Genomic DNA, 22,081 nt, shown 5'->3' with positions numbered 1-22,081 from the left:
GCATAATGATTTCATCTGCAAACAGAAACGAAGACGAGAGATTTATGGCTCATAAAAAGTTCAAACGACAGAAAAACCAAAAATCCTTGTCTGTGTCATTCCTCACTCATGACCTCCAAACTTTAGCACATGTTGAAGACAAAGTGAAGAAATGCTCTTTTGTGGCCAATTGTGAGAAAAACAACTACAGTCACTGACATAGAAATCAAAAGATTTTACAGGAAAAGCTTGTGTGATTCACCCCCTGTGTTCAACTCTAATGAGTCAAAAAGTGTGACCTGCACTTAAACAAGAAGTCACAGCCAGAAGCTGTAAACTCATTTTCCCCCATCCAAAGCCAGCAACGTCGGCAGGACCTGGAAGATGTGCTCCGAGCATGCACGATAAATCTGACGTGAAATCATAATCATAAAAGCAATTAGCTGACCCTGCGCCACTCGTCCTTGGACATGACAGTGAGAATTCATACGGAGTCCTCTAAGGAGGCTGGCTGCCGGGTTGAGCGAGGAGGGGGGGAAAAAAAAAAAAAAGTGCAACACAGCAACAATAAAATGGAGGGCCCTTCCTGTATCATTAACCACTGAAACAAACAGCGCATGATGCACAATGAGCGCTGCGCTGAGAAATAGAGAACTGAGCTTTTATGCTTTACAATGAGAAAATTTCAGTTCGACCACTGAAACAAACTGTGGTCTGCAACTGTTTCACACCTTCGGTCAGATAAAATAAAGTCAGTGAGATGCCATTTCATTTTAAATAGCTCAATATAAAGGCCCCACTGTGCACTTGCAGTTTTAAGGTAACATTCAAAAATGAGCTTACTTTTTAAAAAGTAACCATAAAAAGAATTAGAATTTCCTCACATGCCATTGTTCTGTGCTGCTGCAGAGCGTGAAACATGTTTACAGTCAATGTGACAGGAAACAGAATCTATTGACTGTAAGATGGCAGGTGATCAGATTTATTCGACTTTCTTTTCAAGGAATCTGAATCTGAGAAATCTCTCCTCATACACCCTCGCATACACACACACCCTCGCACACACACACACACACACACACACACACACACACACACACACACACACACTTCTCACCATCACTTCCCACCCAGTAATTACAGCGAGGCCGAACTAGTGGCTGCCACCTAGTGACCGTCTTCTCCAATAATCATGAAATATCTCTATGGCTCGCGCCCCCACTTGGACCATAACTCTCCTTTACTGCAGACAGCTCCAATAAAGGATTACAATTACAATTAAAGTAATGAGCAAAGAGGAAAAAAGGAAAATCTCAGAGAAGGTTCCCTTGACTAACTAAATGGTAGCCTAGTTTCTTGACAGAATGGAGTTACCATACCAGACTCATTACTGGCGCCCATTTCTTATTCTGCCCCAATAATTAATTCGGAGCGTGTTGAAACCTGGAGTCCTCAAAAATTAAAATAATGGTTTTAAAAGTGATGAATGTGAAATGAATTGAAATATGAATGATCAAATAAGAGATTAACTTCTTGTTATTTTTGCTTTATGATGGTGAAAATGAAAAAGGTTCAAATCATTTAATATATATGTTTGGTTTCAGGTTGTTTTGTTTTTTTCAAATTGTGCAAGTCATATAATCCTGTGAAGACATCACACACACACACACACACACACACACACATACAGACAGGCCGGATAGATCGGTGTTAAAAAGACATATCTTTCCACAAGCACATGTTCCAGGGGGAAAATAGTTCAGGGCACAAAAAAACTGAGTCAAGGCCCGAGAGTAACCTCTGACTTCCTGGTATCACAACTGTGTTACATTTCTGTTACACCCACGCTTAAGTGAAAAAAAAAAAAGAAAAAAGAAAAGAAATCTCTTTTCAGAGCTAACATATGAGCAACATCTGTCTGCCTGCGATTCACGGAGATCAGCAGAAAAGCTGTCAGGGAGAGGGAGAGGTGAAATAAGGAGAAAAGAAAAGAGAGACAAAAGGGTACAGTAGCGGTGGTGGTGCCATCCAACCAGGACCCCCACAAAACTCCTGCACTTAACACGCTGTTCCTTTTTACCTCTCCCTCTCTATAGTATGATGGCTATTGCAGAGGGGCTACGGAAATTTGGAGACTGCTGAGCCAAAACAGATCACTTCAAAGCAGCTTATTTAACGCTTGCTAAATTTTTCATCATAGTTGCTTAATATCCTGGGGAAGGGGAGCTTTTGAAGTTGCTGTGAGACCGGGATGTTCTTCATACGATTCTTTTTCCCCTCCCATTACCGCCCTCCCACTATCGTGCGAGAACCCCCAAACCTAAACACACAAACTCAGACCCCGTTTACATTTCTATATGCCCACATCCACACACAGAGGTGGGGTACAGATGACTGTACAGATGCATCTCCTGCTCAGATAAACGGCGCGCTTGCATCCCTACACGCAAACATATACTTTTTCATTTGGGACTGATAAACGTTCAACGACTAAGCAATTTATTTCTACCAGGGTAACTCAAAACAGCTGTAGATCAGCACCACCCCCCCCCCCCCCCCCCCCAGTACAGCAGCAACAAAAAGTTTCTCATTAACTGGCAGAGGTTATTCTTTTTTTTATGATAGACAAAACCATAGACAAACTCACTCTAGAGACTCAGCACATGCAAAATTTCTTTTTTTTATTGTTTGCTCTACACAAACTGATGTGTGTTGATGAGATAGACAAAATATTAAAATGTGGATATGAAGGCCAAGCATTTTTTAATTATCTCATAACAGTCAAATGAGGGGGAAAAAGCTGAATTACTTTAACTATAATGCTTCTTTTCACTCTAATCCCATATCTAGTGTCATACTATAATTTACTGTAGATATTATATCAATTTCAGATCTGACTCTACTTTTTACTTCTTATGTGATCAAAGGGATTTGTACAAATACAATTATTGTTGGGTGGATTTGAAGACAATGAGAACAGAATGATAGGAGGAGATGAGTGGTGAGCACAGGGTGTCACTGCAGGGAGAGAGCACAAATACTAGGGAGACACCAGCAAGAGACTGGCAGGGATAATGGCCATGGCACCGATGAATGGAAGGTGGGAGGGGTGGGAGGAGGGGGTTGTAGACGGAGACGAGGCAAGCCGGGGTGAGAGCGAGCAAAGAGCAGTGCCAGAGGCAACAGCAGCGGCTGGCAGCGACTGGTATACCAGTCAACCATGGAGCACACACTCACACAGTCTCTCCCACCCTTTTTTTATATATCTAACTGCAGGTCCAGACCTGCCCCTCTGGCCTGGATGGTGGCAGAGGCTGTGGCACTGGCCCCTGAGCTGGGCCCTCTTGCCACAGAGGAAAGCCCACACCATGCAGTGTGCCAGGGCCTGCTGATCTGGGCGAGGTGAGTCAGAACCTCTTAACATGACTGGTGTCCCCAGCCTGACACACTGGCTTGTCTGACATGCACATGTGCACATAAATGTTATACAAACGTGTATGTGCTCTTTCTCCCCCCCCCCCCCCCCCACCCTCCCTGTCTCTCTTTTCCCTCCCAACCCTGCCAGCACTCCCTTTCCTCTCATCCAGATAAAATCCTTTCAGACACAAATTTCAATTATTCACCTCATCCAAATAATGCCATGTGACAAGAATTATCCCTACTGTAATAATCCACTTAACTGGGAAAGAGCAGCTCATCAAAAAGAGAAAGGAGAAAAGGGGCTGGAAGTGAAGGTGGTGGTGGGGGGGGGGACATGTCAACCAGTCTCGAATCAGGACCCTCATAACAAGAATTTCTTCCCTTTTTGAGAAGGCAGTCTTGAAGCGCAGTGGGATGATGAAATTGAAGTAAATTGAAAGAAAGCCTGGGAGAATGCTCCCACAATCAATAACCCCAGGATTAAATTAGCCTTGGCATGCAGGGATGATGGGGGGAGGATGAAGAGTGAATGGTGGTGAATGACATTGAGACATGTAGGCTGAACAACACAGCACTCCTCTAACCTGGATGCTGTGCCCATACAAGGACAGTCAATGTATATGTGATGTGTTCCATCCCACTGGCCAACGAGATGTTCCTGGTTATAATCGTTGTCATCAGTTGGGCCACGCATGCCATATGAACACTTTCCTTTACACATTATTAGAAAGCAACTGATGTTTATTGTCATTACTTGGCTGACCTAATTATGAAGACTACAGTTTGCATAGCAGGCTACTTGAACCTAAATAACTTTTTTCAGAGCTACTTTACTGAAATGCTCCACTCTGGGAACCCGGAATTAAAGCAAAAACTTTATTCAATTGATACACAAAAGCTTTATTTTATAATACTTCTATAACATATGACTATGCATGTATAACTACACTACTCTACTAAATCAGAGACGTAATATTTACACACGCTGTTACATTAACCGGCATTACCACAAACTACAACTTTATGAATGAGTAAGAAAACTTTTTTAAAAGTAATTATTAAAGTTGTGGGTAGCAGGGAGTTTTGCAGGGATCAGGATGTGACTAAGACATGGTCTATAGTTGACAAACGCATGTTTATCATATTTCTGTTTGAGAAGACCAACTATCGGCAACACAATTAAAAACACTCAGTCATGAACCAGACTGAAAATCAATGACCTAAATGAAGGGCCACAAAAGTGTTTGGTGAAAGTTTCATGCAAAAAATAATTAAAGCAACAGCGAAACCATTATGACTGTTAAAATAGACGTTTCTGTGTGCTTTTTACTCTCCAAAGACAGGAAACTTGAAGAACTCTCTCATTATAGGCTTGGGGACATCATCAGTGTTGTGCTTGTATGACTGGGTGCTAATTAGAAGCCTTTCTTACTTGATCTATCTGGGTAATGTGTGTGATTAACCAAGATTACATTTTGGCGATTGCAAAAAAACGTGATGATAACAACTATATTTAAGTCACTAGATTATAAAAAAAGCTCAGTGTTCCTAACTACGCATCATCAACTGCAAAGAGTATGCAGCTCTTCCTTCTAAATACTACAGCAGCTGAATTGTTCAACACTGTCAGAGCAAGGAGGGCTGACATTAAAATCAGATGTTTTAGTCTTTAAAAAATTACATTCTCTGGTGAATTGATAGTACATGGTTAGGAATCACGGCATGTAACATAATTATCAATATTTGAAATTTATTTCAACCATTTATGAGAAAGAACTCGTCAAAACATGGATTTCTTGATTACATGAGTTTAAATTAAATATCGAACCCGCTTTCTCTTTCTAATACACACTTAGCCTACATCAAATAGACATGAAATTCTTTTATGACTTTAGTCCACATTGTCAAGTAATTTGTATTAAATACTGAATCCTTACCAGTGACTCTCTAGGGGGAGCTGCTGCATCATCCCCAGGTGGAAGTCCAGGCTGAGGAGATAAACAAACACTTGTATTAGAGTGCCATCTACTGGATGATCCAGGCTGTGGTTGTTCAGGCCAGCAGTTTTATTTACAGTGAGAAAATATCTTTCTATAAATGGGTAACATGTCTTATAATGTTATACAACTTTGCTGGGCATTTTTTGATAAATGTGCATATATTTAACAGTTTTAGGCCATATTAAAGAGCAGGTGGTGCAACCAGTAGGTACACACTCAAGATATTTTATACTCAATATTCTCACTTTTATTATATGTAGTGCTTTTTTGCATACATGCTTAATAAATTAGATTCTTAACATTTCTTTAACAGACAAAAAGCATATTTTTCATTGTGTAGTTTGAGTGTTAAATTATAAATTAGCAGCATATTAGGTGGTTTCTAAAGAAAAAATCTGTTCAAGTTAACCAACTTAACACTCCATATTTCTCAGAATGTTTACCTTATTTCACCAACCTTTCTGTAAAATGTCCTAAAGAATTAACATTTAAATACCTGCAAATTGACCAGACATTTTCCAGGACGTTTGTATAAAACTAAAGGACCTCTGAAATAAAGCATTACCACAACGAAGCAAAGCATAATAAAAAGATAAAATCTTACAGAGCTTAATTTTGTTTTTTTAAAGCCAACCAACTAATCAGCCTGACATTGTTGTAGAGCACAATACATTCTCTGACATTAACAATTCCTGAATAATTGGATGAATTTACATAAGATAGGTGCATTATGTAAATGCAGGGTTAATCAGCCTTTTACATTTCATTTGTCTAGCCTTCCTGTGCCTCATATAAAGTCACTTCATTAGGTACATCTGTGCAATCTAATTCACATTCAACACAACAGCCCAACCATAATTTCTACTTTTATGAAGTTTATACATTTTCTGTTTTTGTTGATTTGGTCAAACAGATGATAATTCTACTTTATGTTTATTACAGAGGTCGTACCAAGTACTGGTTGCATACTGAGGTGAATTATATTGACTGGTGTTCCTAATATTTTGCCCCCCTCATGTATGTTAATGGAGTCTACAAAAGACTCAAAAAGACTTAAGGACACCATTCAATATAATGCACACCACCATCACCCACTATGACCTTAATAATAAACATAAAGCAGTATTATCACCTTTCTGACAATCTCAGCAAAAACTGCCAGTGTATAAGTTTAATAAATATAGAATATATAGCAGAACTGTTGTATTGGATTGAATTAGATTGCACAGGTGTACTTAATAAAGAGGCCAGTGAGTGTAATGCTATATAATATCGGAAATAGCAAGATATGACCTAGACTAATATGCACAAGACCTAGGTATTTAAGGATGTCTGTTGTAAATTCTTTAGTTGAAGTAATAGTTTTGTGAATGTCTTTCCTGCTCCACTGGTCTATGGATTTACATCTGTGGACATAAAAGTATTCCTTTGCCTGTGCCACTTCTGCACTAATACTATGCACATTTTATTCTGTGCAGCAACTGCTTATTATTGAAATTGTCCCTGGAGAAATGTAAGAGCCACAACTTTCAAATAACACATGTTCCTCGCAACGACCAATGCTGCTTGTCAGCTACTTAAACCAACACAATGACAGCAGAGAGCCTTGCACAAACCACCAGGGCTTGTTTGGCTAACAGTGACCTTTCCGCATCGTATCATTTTAAATGCACATATTAAGACAGAGGCAGAGCTACACGGCCAGATGGATGGACGTGCACTTGGTCATGGCAAATAACTAGCAGAGGTAAATCAAGCAAGCCACGTAAGTTTCGCCAACAAGTGGGAAAGCACAATAACGTCAGCCTGGCCCTTCGCGTCCACTTGTCAACACGACCATGTCCCAGAGGCAACTTTTGAAGCGGCTCAAGAGCTAGCTAGCATGCTAGTTAGCGAGCGTGCTAACCTTCTCCGGCTAAACACGGGCTAACTGGCACAAATGGTGGTCATTTGAGGGTCACGAACTATAAGCACATTATCAGAGTGCACTGTCATGTCTGGACACAAAGACGTAATTGTCATAGTTTCGTAAATGTAGACCTGTGTTGGTGGATCAGGATAGTCGGTGGATGCCATCTTCCTATCCCTCGTTTGCTTACAGGCTGCTCGAGTGCATCACGCTCGATTGGTTTTTCTGAAGACTAAACAACGCTGACTGAGGGGCAGTGAACAAACATTACAGAGTTCATTGTACTTGGAGCAAGCACAATATCAGCGGAATATAATAATTAATACATTAATAATAAACGTATTAGGTGTAAAACACTTCACTACTTGAAGGCAAATTCACATTTTTTCAAGTCTGCCTTAAAAAAACCAGCCAGGTGCCCAAATGAACATTGACACGATTTTTGTTTTGTTTTGCTGTAATAATTTCTCCTGTTCATACTGACCATTAGAAGACCCCTTCATAGTGCACTGAGAATGTAAGTGATGGGGGACACAATCCACAGTGCAAACATGTATTTAAAAGTTGATCTGAAGCTAGTCCAAATCATCAAAGCAAGTGTATCTTTCAACTTTACAGACTTTTTAGTGCCAAATACCCTTTTTTTGTAAACTTCCACCACAGCTCAACAAGGAGACACTGTCTGAGAGAAACACAAAGGGGGAATTTGATGCTTTGATGGCAGATATCCACTTGATATGACTAGCTCAGACTGCTGAAGCCCCCTGTAAGCTTCAGAACAACTTTTGAATGCATTTTCCCACATAATGTGTCGAGTGGACACAATGCAGATTGTGTTTCCCATCACTTACAATGAAAAGTGCATGTGAAATAGATCTAGCCAGTATGAACTGGAGGAATGACCTCTTTCATTGTTCATATGGACACCTGATTGTTGTTTAAAAACCCATCCTTCAATAAATAAAACTTGTGATGTCCTCTACAAAACATCACGTAGCCTTACAATACTTTTGTTTCAGGTGCTTTCATGGCGTCTATTTCCCAAAAAATTAGCAATTTATTATTATTATTAGGCTATTATTATTATTATTATTATTATTATTATTATTATTAGTATTATTATTATTATTATTATTATCATTATTATTATTAAATGCAATCGATTCTCATCGATACATTGTCATTAGTAGTAGTAGTAGTAGTAGTAGTAGTAGTAGGCCTTACTACTTCGCAATTGTTTAAAGCTGCTTAGCTGTTTCTTTAGGAATGCATAATCAATGTTCCTTCTCGAAAATGGACGAAAATCTAAAGTTAAATAAATGAACAAATATAAAGTTTATTTTGAATAATCTAGTGACTATATGTGGTATTACATGTTTGTTCCGCATTGGCTTCAGTTGATGATACATACATTATAATAAATAGCACCAAGAGAGGTCAGTCTTTTTAAAATGCAGTACCATTTCTCTAAAATGCAAAACTACATATCCCGGAGTCCTTAGCGCCACCTCGGCGGTTCCGTATTCGAAACTGCAAAAGTCGAGAGGGTGAGCGACAGCTGCTCTCGATAAATAGTGTTTAAGAAAACAAGAATTAGAAAAAGAAATTAGTTTGCAGAATGACAGATAGGAAACCGTGTAAAGTGTGTAATTTCACTCGACAGAAGTCGTATGGGCTAGTGGTTCCTTCCCTCGATGAGCTGAAGATAAAAGGTGAGACATTATTGACTTGTAAACGTATCGTATATAAAAAATATACAATACACAAAACTGACATTGAAAGTTTTTGATATTTTGATCTCCTATTAACCGGTTATCTTTGGCACTGGTATGTGTGTTTTACTAAAGACAATGGTGCTACATGGTGTTTTGTGAAAGTGAAACCCATTCATGTTAACGTCGTTTTGATGATTTGATGTGTTCAGCACCGATGTGAGCCATCATTACAGTATTATTGGTGATTTTGCTGCACAGTTTAACCTGAGCTACAGTGATCCTGGCCGAGCTGTGCAACAGTTTCATCGTGTCCATACTTGCAGGAGCTTAGCACGAAACGTCAGTGAAGACCTCCCTCCTGTCCTGCTCATTCCTTGAATGCTAGTCAGCAGGCGTTGCCTAAATCATTACACTCTTGGAGAGGAGAAGTTGTGTTCTCAAACTTTTAACTTTTCATGTCAAAGACCCCTAAACTGACACAAATTAGACCACGGAGCACCATTTTATAAAATGTTTACTTTCAGATGTTTTATCACAGAAAGTGAATGAAATCCATGACCAAAATAGTCATAAATAATATTATTGTGGTAGTTATGGATGCAATTGTTGTTGAAATAAATATTTGGCATTTTGCTGGTGACCCTGTGAAATCCCCTCAACAACCCCTGGGGACCCCCAGACTCCACTTGAGAATCACTGTTTTGAACAATGAAACCATTTACATCCCAGTATTTAAAAGTCATGTAGCTGCAGATGAAAACAATGACTGGAATTATGTCAAATTGAAAACTCACCCATTTTTTTTACCTTACTAAAAAGTTATAAAGTGTTGTTAGACATGTTAGACATTAATGATTAATGTTCCTTTATTTTTTGCAGTTTCAAAGAGTGTACACAATGTAAATAGTACGTAAAATTGAAAGGTATCGTAGGCAGCTTGGTTTTGCTCTGTTGAAGCTGGCAACTACAGTGGTTGTGTAATTACAACCATAAGCATGCGTTCAGGGTTCAATGGCATTCAGCTGTTATAGTTCCACTTTTCCATTTTTTTTTTTTTTTGTGAATTCAGAAATAGTGTTAAAGTGTCAGATGCAACCAGAAACAATACTGAACTATGGATTTATAATTGATATGATATATATATATATATATATATAATTTTAAAAAGCATTCTGAAGTTAAAGGTGGCATAGGGAATAAGAAGCACTCACATCAGTGTAGTGTTTGACTAATAGGAACAGCTGTGATGAGAGAGGAGGTGACAGCTAAAATGGATGGACTTGTTTGAAGTACAGAAGTACAGAAGTCATCGGGATTAGCTTGAGTCAGCTGACGATTAGCTGGTGTGTGTTAAGACTTCCTAAAATATTTACAGTAGTTTATATGTCATTTGAGACTGTCTGTCCTGATAGTTTTGCTCTGAAATATAGCTAAAGTCTCTGTGGCACTCATTATAAAGGATACCTGTGTACATAAGATCTGTAAAGTTTGTTGTTTCTCTGTTCTTTTGACAGGGTGTGAGTCTCTTGGGTTCACTTCCACTGACACGGTCAAAGTGGTCCTAGAAGACGATGGGACGATAGTGGAGGACGATGCCTACTTTTTGTGTTTACCGTTAAACACAAAGTTCATGCTGCTGCATGAAAAAGAGACATGGTCTCCAGTTCGCAGGAGTAAGTTGGTTTACTTGTGTCTGTGGTTTGTCTACAGTCTGATTCTTATCATTTAAGTAGTGAAATGTACAGCCCTGTGTTTTATACTCATCTGCTTTTCTTTTTTCTTTTTAAAAGTTGATGGTGGTACTGCCTGGATGGCAAGGGAGTCTATGTTGCTTGAGACTGATGCTGTGGACTCCTCCAGTGCTGTAGGGCCATGGTGGGACTTGGCTCAGCAGCTGAAACAGGACATGGCCAGCATCATCCTCATGTCTGAGGCAGACTTACAGGTACCAACATTATCCACAGCCACACCTATCCCAGCATGTATTGGTACAATTAAATAATAAGGAAAGAGTCCTATATGTAAACAATTTTCCTGGGTCAGCTGAAACTTCCATTAGTGTGTCTGAGGTAACTGTCGTACATAAGACCACTGCTGACACTGAAAAAGCAGAAAGTAACACAGTAAACTCTATTTTATAAAAACCAAAGTATATTTACCACTTTTGAAAAGGCCTTCCTTGCTTTATTTTTTGCTTCACTGTGTATTCATCCTCCTTTTGTCCCATAATTTGTTGTTACATTGACTTTGAGGCACCATATAGCTATAGTGTTCTCAAAGTTGTATATTGTTGCTTTAAGTATAATGTGTGTCACCTGCTGTTCCAGACCTTAGTGGATGTCCCATGCCATGAGCTCGCCTCTGCTCTGGGTTTCCAAGTGAAGAAGGCAGAAGACCTCCAGGAGACTTTGCAGAGGGTTTTGGACCGTAGGGAGGAGGAGAGGCAGTCCAAGGAGCTGCTCCAGCTCTACATCAAAGCTGTGGAGAAAGAGGATAGGCAGCAAGAAGAGCCAACTCAGCCCAGCGAGGGAGGTAAGGTCATATTATTATGTGGAGGTTTTTGGTTTTACTGTTTGGAAATATTTACCAGTGATATAAATAAAGATTTGACATACTTGTAAGAGGTTTCATAGTTTATACTGTTGCTTTCTGACACAGTAAAACAATGTGATAAGTGGCTACTCCTTGGTTAGAAAGCCCTTTTAGTTTTATATAAAGAAACTCTACAGAGAATCCCACAGCAGCACTTGTTTTTAAAAAAAAAATAGTAGTAGTAATTTATATTGTTTTGATTTAGATTCGGAGTAATATCTTACAATGTTTTTTTTTACAGTGCTCAAATATCTTCCTCTGTCCTAAGAAGAAATTAGAATGAATAACTGTGATCAATAAGCATGAATACAACATCTGGCAAAATAATCAATACTATATTATCCTATGATTGTGTAACCATGCAGAGAGGTAATGACCCGGTTGTTCTTCAGACATGGGTCAGAGACAGTGTCTTTGCATATAACACCTTAATTGGCTGAAAAAAATAATATGAAGATATGAATTGAAAAATATCTATATTTTTTGTATGAGTAAAGGGCAGAATATGAATGTTATTTTACATCTCAGTGCTAAAACATGTTAATAAGCCAGTAATCTGTCTCTTTTCTGTGGTACTCTATATTATTTACTGTAGATGAGGGCAGAGCTGTGCTTATGCTTTTTGGTCACTAGGTGGAGCCCTTGTTGCTGCTGAATAAACCCACCTATTACAGATTTACTGTTATACAACAAATGATCCTAAGTGAGAACCTGTTTCAATGTGTCAGGGGCTGGAGATGTGGACATGCTGGACGGGATAGAGGTGGACTCAGCGTCTGGATTCATGTCCAGGACACTGATGGTCTTGAAAGGCAAAACAAGCCCGGAGACCAGGCTCTCAACTGAAGATTTGCAGGTAGCCCACTCGAACCACTGATCCACACTGCCTCAAGATTTCTGCAGATAAAAGTAGTCCAAATTGTATGCTTTTATAATTATAAAGTATATAATTATACACATCTACTGTATATAATTGCAAATGCCTCTGATGTCAATGTTTTTAATGGTTTATAGTGAAGATTTTAGAGTGACCTGAGCAACCTTGCATTTACATGTGACAACAATGTGGGGCCACTCTTCAGCTGTCCTATACCGCATTATATTCTCATCACATTTATATTCTGGTGCAAGGCTTCTGCTGTAATATATCAAGTCTTTAATTAGTCCTGTCAACACATCCAGACCATATTAGTGATACAATGTCTCTATAGGACATTGATTATAGCTAAATTACAGGTGCAACATTTTGTATACTCTTCTATACATACACAAGAAAGATAATATTTGAAGCACCTTTGAATATAACATAGTCCAATATGCCAACACGACTAAGTACAGCCTCAAAAATGACCATAGCATATACATGATTTATTATAGGGCTGTCTGAAAAAAAAAAAGAAAAATGTCAGAAAATTGTGAAAAATATCCTAAGTTTCCTAAAGCGCAAGTTGTTGTTCTCAAATGTCTTTCTTTTTGTCCAGGCCAGCAGCCCACTACCCAAGATATTTAGTATATCATCACAGAGAATATTCACATTTGATAAACTGGAATCAGATCCAAAAAGATACCATTGAAAGGTGCTACAGATACAGCTACAACAAACATTCGGACCTGATGAAGATCTTAGTAGGATCAAAACATTGTCTTCATAAAATGTTGTGTACAAATAATTACTTTCCTTCAGTGTCCAAAAAGATGTCATTTACAGGTGCCACATGGACAGCTTCTCATATCAGGGGGGAAAAAATGAAATTACACCCAGGGTCTGTCTGGAAAGATGAGCCTTGTCTTATTGGACTTGCGGAATGAATTTGTCTTCACTGGTTTTCAATACATATTCACATTTCTCTTTCCCATGTGTCTTCAGATGGTAGTGACCAGAGGGGTGGAATCTATGGAGCCGGTACTGGGTTGGGACACAGATAGAACATCGGCACTGGTTCAAGCCTGCGAAGCCGAGCTGACCAGACGTCTCCAGCAGGTTCAGGCCTTGCAGTCCATCAGAAGCACCACGCAGCCAGACAGCACCCAGCAGTCCAGTGAAAAAAGTGCAGAGGAGGAGGGAGAAGAAACGCCAGCCCAAGGCCGGTGCAACTAGGCCGAGGCTTCACCCGAGCAGAGACTGATAAGAATTCACACCGCCTGCCTCAGGGTCAGTAAAATATGATTCACCCTGTGTGACCAATAACATCCATGATTATGCAGCGCGTGAATGTTGATTATGTTGACATTTGCATCATCTTTGCATCAACTTGCAAACCACTTGAATACTTTTGCCCCAAGAGGAGGCACAGTGATTTGCACAAGTCATGTTTATCAAAGACATTTCACTTTAACCACTGGAAACAACTTTCTACTGGCTTCTTATTTTGATGAGTGTCACGCTGTGAAAATAACCCCAGATAAACAAATGCATGTGAAATGTAAGGTTTTTGGTATTGGTGAAGGTATTATTTTCATACTGTTTGTTCCCCCCTTAAACACTGCCAATTAAAACAGATTTTATGCACTCCATTTTATTTTACAACTTTAAGGAATATATTCTAGCTGGAAACCTGGTGGATAATGTTGTATCTGCTGGCAATAATTACAAAATTGTGCACTATATCTACTCTCCACTATTTTATTTGAGTGTCCCAGTCCTGCGTGTGTACAGTTATCCACTAATGCCACCAATAATTCCACGACTGGAACAAAAAAGCAGTGTCTGCGGCATGTGCACTATTTTCCCCTGACAATCACACATTACAACATGCTGGATTTTACTGATTACGGAAAATTACAGTTGTACAACTCTACATGCAGATGATTAGTATGTGTCTGAAATTGTTGTTTATTATTGAGTCAACTATGGAATGTCTGTTATATAGGGAGTGAATGATAGTGACTTTGGACACAGCCCTTCAGTATAGGAGGCATAGCAGTGGGTTCTTATTTTGTGTCATCTTGTCATCTCCTGCATAAAGAAACTAATTATATTTTCACACTACTGTTTCCATAGTTTTTACTTTTTTTAATGTCAAGAAATGTCTTACTTGTGACTATAAGAGGTTTTCTTATAGTCTAGCCTGGAAAATATATATGTTTGGTGATTAATCAGTAAGCATAAAAATCTTTATTATTATACTATCGACTTATGCCATAGCCTTAAATGATGTGTACCTCAGTGTGAAATGTCATCATTACCTGATGTGTGACCATTAAGGAAATCTCTACACGGAACGTTAATTATAGAAATACCCCTTTAAACCACAATGAGTGCAGGAACTCTCCACCCATGCCACAAAAACAAAGAAACAAACAGTACTGCTTTTGAGTAACAGGGGATGCAGACAGAAACCACGGGAGGATGCTGAGACTAATGTTATTTCTGAGAAATATGCAAATGCTGACATCAGTATATCTGTGTAAAGGTTAACTTTATACAAGTACATAAATGTATTTGTGTGGAGGAGACAGACTTATTTTTAATTTTGATAATAAAGATGATCTCTTCATACGAGGAAGCCTCACTGAACACGCCGGGTCAACATTATAGGCAAAAATGTGAAAAGTTACATAGAATCAATAATTCTTTATTAGATCTCATTTAAGACTATGCGTTATATACTATTATAGCAGTCTGGAGGATGTGTGATGTAAGACAGTGTACAATGGGTGCAAGTGTGTGTGACTCATACGTCATATACAAGATCGTCTTTGTCATGCCTGTCATCATCTGTCTGATGAACAATGAATACAAATGATGGTGGATTGGAATTTGCAGAAGGATCATCTTTTTTGTGTGTTGTGGTGAGATTGAGATGTCACTGTGAGCTTGTACTTGAGGATTAGATGGAGCAATCATTTACATCTTCTAGTGTGAGATTCTCAACAAATTCATATGTTGTATTTTGTTTAAACCTGCATATCAAATGTAACTTTTTATACACATATTGAATGGTGATATGAGGGATATTTTTTAAATAAACTCGCCCCCCAAAGTTTTGAAAGTGCTTGTTGTCCCACATTTTTTATGATTGAATTCAGAATCACCAGTTAACCTAACCTGCATCTTTTTGGTCTGTGGGAGGAAGCAGGAGCACCTGGTGTGAACCCACGCATGCACAGGGAGAACGTGCACACAGAAAGGCCCCAGCTGGCCAATGGGTTCAAACCCTCTTGCTGTGAGGTGACAGTACAAACCTTCATCAACAAATACGTTAATGTAATACCTATCCCCAAGTCTCTTTCCTCTCAAGACTTAATCAAAAGCTGAGCAGTGAGATAGAACATGAGTTAGAGACTTGAAGTTTGGGTCATCTGAAAAGATTTAAGATACCATAAAATAAAGATTTGAAAAAAAAAAGAAAAACAGAAAAAGTATTACTACTAGTATGCAAGTAAATTTGACAGGGTGAACCTTCTGTCATAGTTCTTTACATATATTAAATTTACATGGGATGCAGGCTTTTTGACAATGTAGTGATGAGGCATATTAGCTGTAAGCCTATTGACAGCATGCTGCTGCTAGATATTTTCCAATAGTTGGTTAATGGATTTCATGTTGTGCGTAATTCCTGTGGAATTGGCTCCAACTAGGCTGAACAGTGAGAAGTGAGCGGGGTATGGGAGCAGTCAATAGTGCTCTCATCTGTCACTGTGTTTTGGTGGATTAGATTATGAGTCGACAGTGTAAGGTAAAAACTGTAGGTTTGCTCAGCAGGCACACAGTTGCCTCGAGGACTGTCTGGGCATTTCATGCTAGAAACAACCCTTATTCCATGTGGTCTGGTGGCTTTCGGAGAACACATCCAACAGAGACCTTATGATTCTGATTGGCTGCAAATGCCAAGGTGATGTCCGGGTCAGCACATTCTTTGCCTTGCTAAGCTGTAGTGAACTTAAAACTACAAAGTATATAGCAGTCCAAGTTAGCATACTTTTTTAAGTAATAAGTTAACAGAGAAGTTTCAGTGGCTTAATTCTAAAGCACCAGGAAGAAATCTGGAGCCACAGAAACAGTAAAAATAAATCAACAAGTGCATTTTGTTCTTACATCCACACATTCAGGCATGCTCTTTTGCCCCTCTCATGTGGCACAGATGGAGGAAGTGTTGGTGCGTGAATACAAAAGTGCCAAATGAGAGGCAATTTCATGGGACTGGAGAACCCTTTAATGGCTGTTTTGATAGAGGAGTGGAGCTGAGATTGCTGAGAACAAGCTGCATTATGTATGAAGGTTAAACGACTAGCATTCAACACTTCTTAGATTCTGCTTCCAGACTGCTTTAGGGAATTAATTTATTATTATTTTATGTCTTTGGCAAGAATTCAATCAAAATGCTTGTCTGATCACATATATTAGACCTAGGTTATATTTTATGGTAACCAAACATTTGTTCTAATTAAGACACTGTGTAAAACAAAAAAAAACAAAAAAAACAGTCTGAATTAATAAGTCAAATTGTATTTTGAGTCTTACTTTATTCCTATTAATTATTGCAACAATGGTTAAAAATGATTGTTCTGGTGAGGTTTTAGAGTCCATAATGATTTGTTATGGCATCTCACCAAACAGAGAAATACAACAATGTCAACTGATATCATATCTTATAGTGCTTCACGGTCAGACACAAATAGCCAAGCCTCATCACAACAATTATGATTGTGTCAACCGTGACTTTAGTTGCCACAATACTAAAGTCACAGGCCAAAAACCCATCACTCTAAGTTACAGTGAGGATTTAACCTTAATACTGGTATACTTGATCTTCCATCCCTTATTTTTACCACTGGGGTCAGATTTGAATGCAACGTGCACCTGGTAACTTCCTGTGTCAATGCGGCCTGGTGTCTTTGATCCACAAAAGGGTCCATACACTTGTCCAGCTGTTGAAATCTTAAGGGGGAAAAACAGGGATGTTGATTCATTAAATACCTGACTGAGTGATGTCCAGCCAAACATAAATATGCAGGAGCCCTACATCACCCAAGGAGGACAAGTCAGTGACAGACTGCCTACACAAGCATGAGGAGGAATACATTGCTTATTCATCATCTTGCGTGTGTGAGATTGCCGCTCTGAAGTCACAAGACTAACCTTCAATGTATCGTATGGACAGGGGGCATCTGGATGACCCTCAATGTCAAAGGTTTCCAGGAAGTCCAGGATTATTCTGTAGCCTTCCGGCAGACGGATAGTGTGGTCACACTGACTCATGGGTGGGTAGGGGCTCGGGTAGCCTGGACTGGTCAGAACCCCTGACAGTGTGGTCATCGTCTGGTTGTTGCATGGCACTGTTTGGAAGATACACGCTACACACTCATTTACAGTAAATCCAACTTTTATATGGTCCATGTCCCATCTTCAGTGTTCATTTGAAAACTGCCTGCAGCTGCTTAATAAAATTCGAAAGTGTGAAGATGTATGAAAATGTTTTTTGATTAGAAAAAAATCATGTCAACTGAGATATGTCCTGGGTGCATAAATGATGGGATTCATTTCGATTGCGTTTTTTGCCTGGGCAAGTGTGCAGATGTTACAGATAAAAACAAATGAGTATGGCTGAGTTGTTGTAATTCATATAATTAGTACATTGTGTAGGCAGATAATCATTTTTGCCTATTCATTGCATGATTTGTTTTGTCACCCTTCTCCTCTGGCAAAGAATAATAATTTGAGTCACATCAACTGGTAATTGTGATTAATTACCTGGTGTCAGTACACTATTAATGCTGCACACAGGTATCAATTTTGAATGCCATTTTGAAGTTGCTTTTCCCTTAGGAATCGACAGTAATTAACCTTGCCTTACACCAGCTGGCAGAGCTCAGCTACTTTATGCATCAGTATGCCTTTTCAGTCTGAAATTGGTTAGCACAGGCCAGCTATGATAGAATGAAGTCCAGTCAGGCACACAATCAACATGATGATTGTGTGAAATGTCTGAAAATTGTTTGTATTTCAAAAGACAAATTGCTTTCTCTTCCAATAATTGGGTGTAATCATAAGTTTACAACACAGAAAATCTGATCTATTTTTAATCCACCCTTTTCATAAAGTCTGAAATTAGCAGCATTTTGTATTTTAATTATTCTTATAATCACCTCAACAAATTATGCCAAATGAAAGATTCAGACATTATTTGGTTATATAATCAACAAATGCTGTGGGGTTTTAAAATGTGTTCAAGCCAACTGCTTACTAATGGCACTTGCTTGCTTTATGGCTATCAATATGAGCTGTGTCTGGTAGTGAGCACAAGTGTATTAAGCTATAGAAACAACATATACCATATTTAAAGAGATCAATATACAGTCAAATGCTACTGTATGTGCCAAGCTCTGGACACTGCACCGCACTATACAGCTTTCAACTGACTTTGATTGAGCACACATGAACATGCCTCCTGAGCTTTTGTCTGCACATCTCTTACCTGTGCAGGATCTTTTGTTGTCATGGAGAAGGTGTCCTTGTCTGCACGTGCAGTAATATCCACCTATGTAATTGTGGCAAAAATGATCACACACTCTCTCCCCGTCTACCTTGGACTGACATTCATTGATGTCTGTAGGGGACAGAGAGGTTAGAGAGTAAAACACAGTAAGTATGTAATGTGGTAAGTGGATATTTTCTTTGTAAGACTGTCTTGTAAATCTGTGTCTGGACTCAGTCAGATAATGTATGGTGACTTGCTTGGTATATACAGTATATTTTTCAGGGGAGTATACATGTAGGTCACTATTACTTACAATTTAAGTGGACACTAAATGACTGTAGTTTGTCTTGATAACAATTCTTATTTGGCTCTAATAACCATTGAGGTTGACGTTAGTTTAGTACGTTTGTTATGTACATCCAATTAAAACTTTAAATGGGAAACATATAAATTGCAAACAGAAAGTTCAGACAGGCTTTTTAAAAATGTTATGGTAATCAATAGCAGAATCCCAACCATAAGTGGACAAACAAGACTAAAAGTCTACAGCCATGCAAATAGATAGAGCTAACATAGCGGCTGTTTAGCTAATATTTATCAAGTTACTGTTAGCATCCTAATATTTACTTATTAGCACTGAGCACGAAATACAATGAGAGTCATAAGGATGAATGAACTGGTGCTGAGCAATTTTAGATTGCTCATGAAGGTAATAGATACAACATCAGACAATCAACCAAGGGCATATGAAGTTATCTTCAAGGATCTTTGAATATTTGTTGGAAAAGTTTCTGATAATCCATCCATCCAATTTTATGTCAACCTTTCAGTGGCATGGTGGAAAAGTGAGAGGATCACCAAAGTCATTAGGATACATCATCCAATAATGTCTGTACAAATTTGCCAAACTATTTCTCTGAACAGGGGAAAATCTTGACTTGCTGGCACAGTTTGAGAAAAAGTTAGATTCATCATCTGGGGACCATGAATGCCTGTGCCAAATTTCATGACACTACAGTCAATAGTTTTTTAGATATTTCAGTCTTGACAGAAGCGATCATATTGGCCAACAATGCAACATTGCCATCCTAATTTGCTGCTCACATGGCGAAACCTTTGCGATGAAAACCATCTGGTAGATGTAAGTGCCATTTTTTTAAAATGTAAAAATTAAAGTACAGTGAAACATAAAACTCAGAATTAAATTGGCCATTCACATTCTAATACATTTTGTTATTAGAATAAGCCAATATATATATATATATATATATATATATATATATATATGAATTTCTTCTAGTTATTTATGGTGTCTTTATTTGCTTATTGTGCTTTGGATATACTATATATGTAGTATTGAGTAGTCTTGTGTTTGTAGTTTGAATTAATATATGTATATGTAACTGCATATACCTATGATGATGTGATCCTGCTATTATTTATCTAGAAAGTCCATTACACTTTGCTCTGTGTAATTACAGCCACCAAAAATTTGAAGGTTTCTTCCCTCTGGCAACAAACATCACTATTCTACATCACCTTCTGAGGTGTAAAATGCTTGGAAGCCAGTGAATCGTCCCTCATTAGAATAGTCACTCCTAAAGACCACTGACATGAGGTTCCCGGCTGACAGGATGACGGTGTTCCTGGGGGTGCTTTCAAAGTTCTTCTCTTCCTCACCACAGAACCGCAAGGTCTCATTCCCCTCTGCCAAAACCTGGTTTGACAAGGTCAGAAGCCTTTTGATAAGCAAACTACAGAGTCCAGTGCAGATAATGAGAGATGGAGTTTCTGTATAGCATGTACCTGAATGTAGTCATATTCACACTGGTGGGAGGGTTCCACGCTGAAGTGGGTAAAGTAGAGTTTAACCCTGTGGCCCTCTGAGACAGTGATGTTCCACACTACATGCTGGTTATCAGGGTATGTCTGGGGGAAGTTGGGGGAGGTGAAGCTGCCATATAACCCTGTCATATTCACACTCAGCGAGACACGTATGAGGGAAAATAGGACAAACACACAGTCCCCACTGGGCAAGATTAGGTGTGATGGCAGCAGTTTCAAGGATAATTTTGCACAAATAAATGCTAACTGACACTCACCTGGTCATGTTGGCTTCACAGTCCCCAGATATTATGCGTATTTTGGAAAGGTTCACTCTCAGTGACCCAAGGGTAAATGAACCTGGCTGTCCAGGTCAGACGGCATTTAGGTAAACACAGTGGGACCAGCACATGATCAGTGTGTCATCATTGCCCACCCCCCTCAGTCCCAGGAATCTATAAAACTGATGACTGTAAGAATAGTGTATATTCATCCATACACTGTTAAACTCCTTTTCTTACTTTATCCATTTTTAAAGGAGGGGTATGTTTGTTTTTGTCACTTTTGATTTGTTAAATGCCTGGATTTTAATTTAAAATATTAAAAAATATCTTAAACATAATAAGCATAAATTGCAATGTATTTATAAAAATAGCAACCACCTATGACCTGTATCACACTTCAGTGTCCTGTGAAGCCTTCTCACATCTGCTTAGACAGTGATGCTGATTAGACCTGACTCATGCCGTTAATTATTTCAGACCCCACTCTCATGATTGTTGAGCAGCGAGGCTGTTAAATAAAAGCATCAGAAAAATAAATACACTATCCCATCACATTTACCAGCCGAGCCCTTTTTGTGTCCACCTAATTACTGTATTAGGAACAAAAACAGTCAGCGATTCATCAACAACAGTTTCCCTGTGAATCAAACCAGATTGCATGGTGTTTTTGTTTTTTTAAACATCAGATTCTGCTCTGTGCCAAAGGCTTTAAGGTCAGACTTTATTGTAAAGGCTTTTATAATGAGGGAATGGCAGAGTGTTCAGCTGTCTGTTTTGATGGAATACAGATATTGATGTTATTCAGAAGTGATGGGGCCTTTCAACCAGCAACAACTGAACGATAAGTAAGCTTATAATAACCAACCCCCATTTTCCCTAACACTAAAGCACTAATGGCTAGTATTTGAAGTGAATTACAATAATTATCCACATGAAC

At 38.7% G+C, this 22,081-nt stretch overlaps 3 protein-coding genes across 5 annotated transcripts in view; 1 reads left to right on the top strand and 2 right to left on the bottom strand.

Annotated features, from left to right (window-relative positions):
• The window catches only part of pex14 (peroxisomal biogenesis factor 14), a 45,703-nt gene extending 38,180 nt beyond the window's left edge, over nucleotides 1–7,523 (bottom strand). For 2 of the 3 annotated variants that reach the window (XM_053316982.1, XM_053316983.1), the window contains exons 1-2: nucleotides 7,440–7,504; nucleotides 5,337–5,387 (exon numbers count right to left, since the gene is read on the bottom strand). In XM_053316982.1, the coding sequence (XP_053172957.1) occupies nucleotides 5,337–5,387; nucleotides 7,440–7,475 (87 nt within the window). In that variant the 5' untranslated portion in view covers nucleotides 7,476–7,504. Of the gene's footprint in view, nucleotides 1–5,336; nucleotides 5,388–7,439 lie in introns of all 3 variants that reach the window. The other variant, XM_053316981.1, reaches the window with a different exon arrangement.
• Nucleotides 7,524–8,854: 1,331 nt separating this feature from the next.
• dffa (DNA fragmentation factor, alpha polypeptide) lies at nucleotides 8,855–14,142 on the top strand. Its single transcript, XM_053316984.1, has 6 exons — nucleotides 8,855–9,020; nucleotides 10,538–10,696; nucleotides 10,814–10,968; nucleotides 11,351–11,555; nucleotides 12,344–12,471; nucleotides 13,483–14,142. The coding sequence occupies exons 1-6, from the start codon at nucleotides 8,927–8,929 to the stop codon at nucleotides 13,711–13,713; spliced, it is 972 nt and encodes a 323-aa protein (XP_053172959.1). The 5' UTR covers nucleotides 8,855–8,926; the 3' UTR covers nucleotides 13,714–14,142.
• Nucleotides 14,143–16,088: 1,946 nt separating this feature from the next.
• Nucleotides 16,089–21,227, bottom strand: masp2 (MBL associated serine protease 2). Its single transcript, XM_053318138.1, has 6 exons — nucleotides 21,139–21,227; nucleotides 20,843–21,065; nucleotides 20,576–20,753; nucleotides 19,034–19,165; nucleotides 17,698–17,894; nucleotides 16,089–17,496 (listed from the first exon to the last, which is right to left on the bottom strand). The coding sequence occupies exons 1-6, from the start codon at nucleotides 21,144–21,146 to the stop codon at nucleotides 17,329–17,331; spliced, it is 906 nt and encodes a 301-aa protein (XP_053174113.1). The 5' UTR covers nucleotides 21,147–21,227; the 3' UTR covers nucleotides 16,089–17,328.
• Between the last annotated feature and the right edge of the window lie 854 nt (nucleotides 21,228–22,081).

This window comes from Scomber japonicus, chromosome 4 (genome assembly GCF_027409825.1).
Source record: "Scomber japonicus isolate fScoJap1 chromosome 4, fScoJap1.pri, whole genome shotgun sequence".
NCBI lineage: Eukaryota > Metazoa > Chordata > Actinopteri > Scombriformes > Scombridae > Scomber > Scomber japonicus.
Note: the sequence above shows the minus strand (reverse complement) of the source record. Positions and strands in the feature narration are given on the sequence as shown.

Bases quoted from the DNA above. Each gene is read 5' to 3' on its own strand.
- dffa (XM_053316984.1), top strand. From the start codon at position 8,927: ATGACAGATAGGAAACCGTGTAAAGTGTGTAATTTCACTCGACAGAAG. The intron at 10,969-11,350 runs GTACCAACATTA...CTGCTGTTCCAG, and splicing joins TGTCTGAGGCAGACTTACAG to ACCTTAGTGGATGTCCCATG. The intron at 12,472-13,482 runs GTAGCCCACTCG...ATGTGTCTTCAG, and splicing joins TCTCAACTGAAGATTTGCAG to ATGGTAGTGACCAGAGGGGT.
- masp2 (XM_053318138.1), bottom strand. The intron at 20,754-20,842 runs GTACATGCTATA...TTGTCAAACCAG, and splicing joins GTGAATATGACTACATTCAG to GTTTTGGCAGAGGGGAATGA. The intron at 17,497-17,697 runs GTTAGTCTTGTG...TTCCCCCTTAAG, and splicing joins GTCCATACGATACATTGAAG to ATTTCAACAGCTGGACAAGT.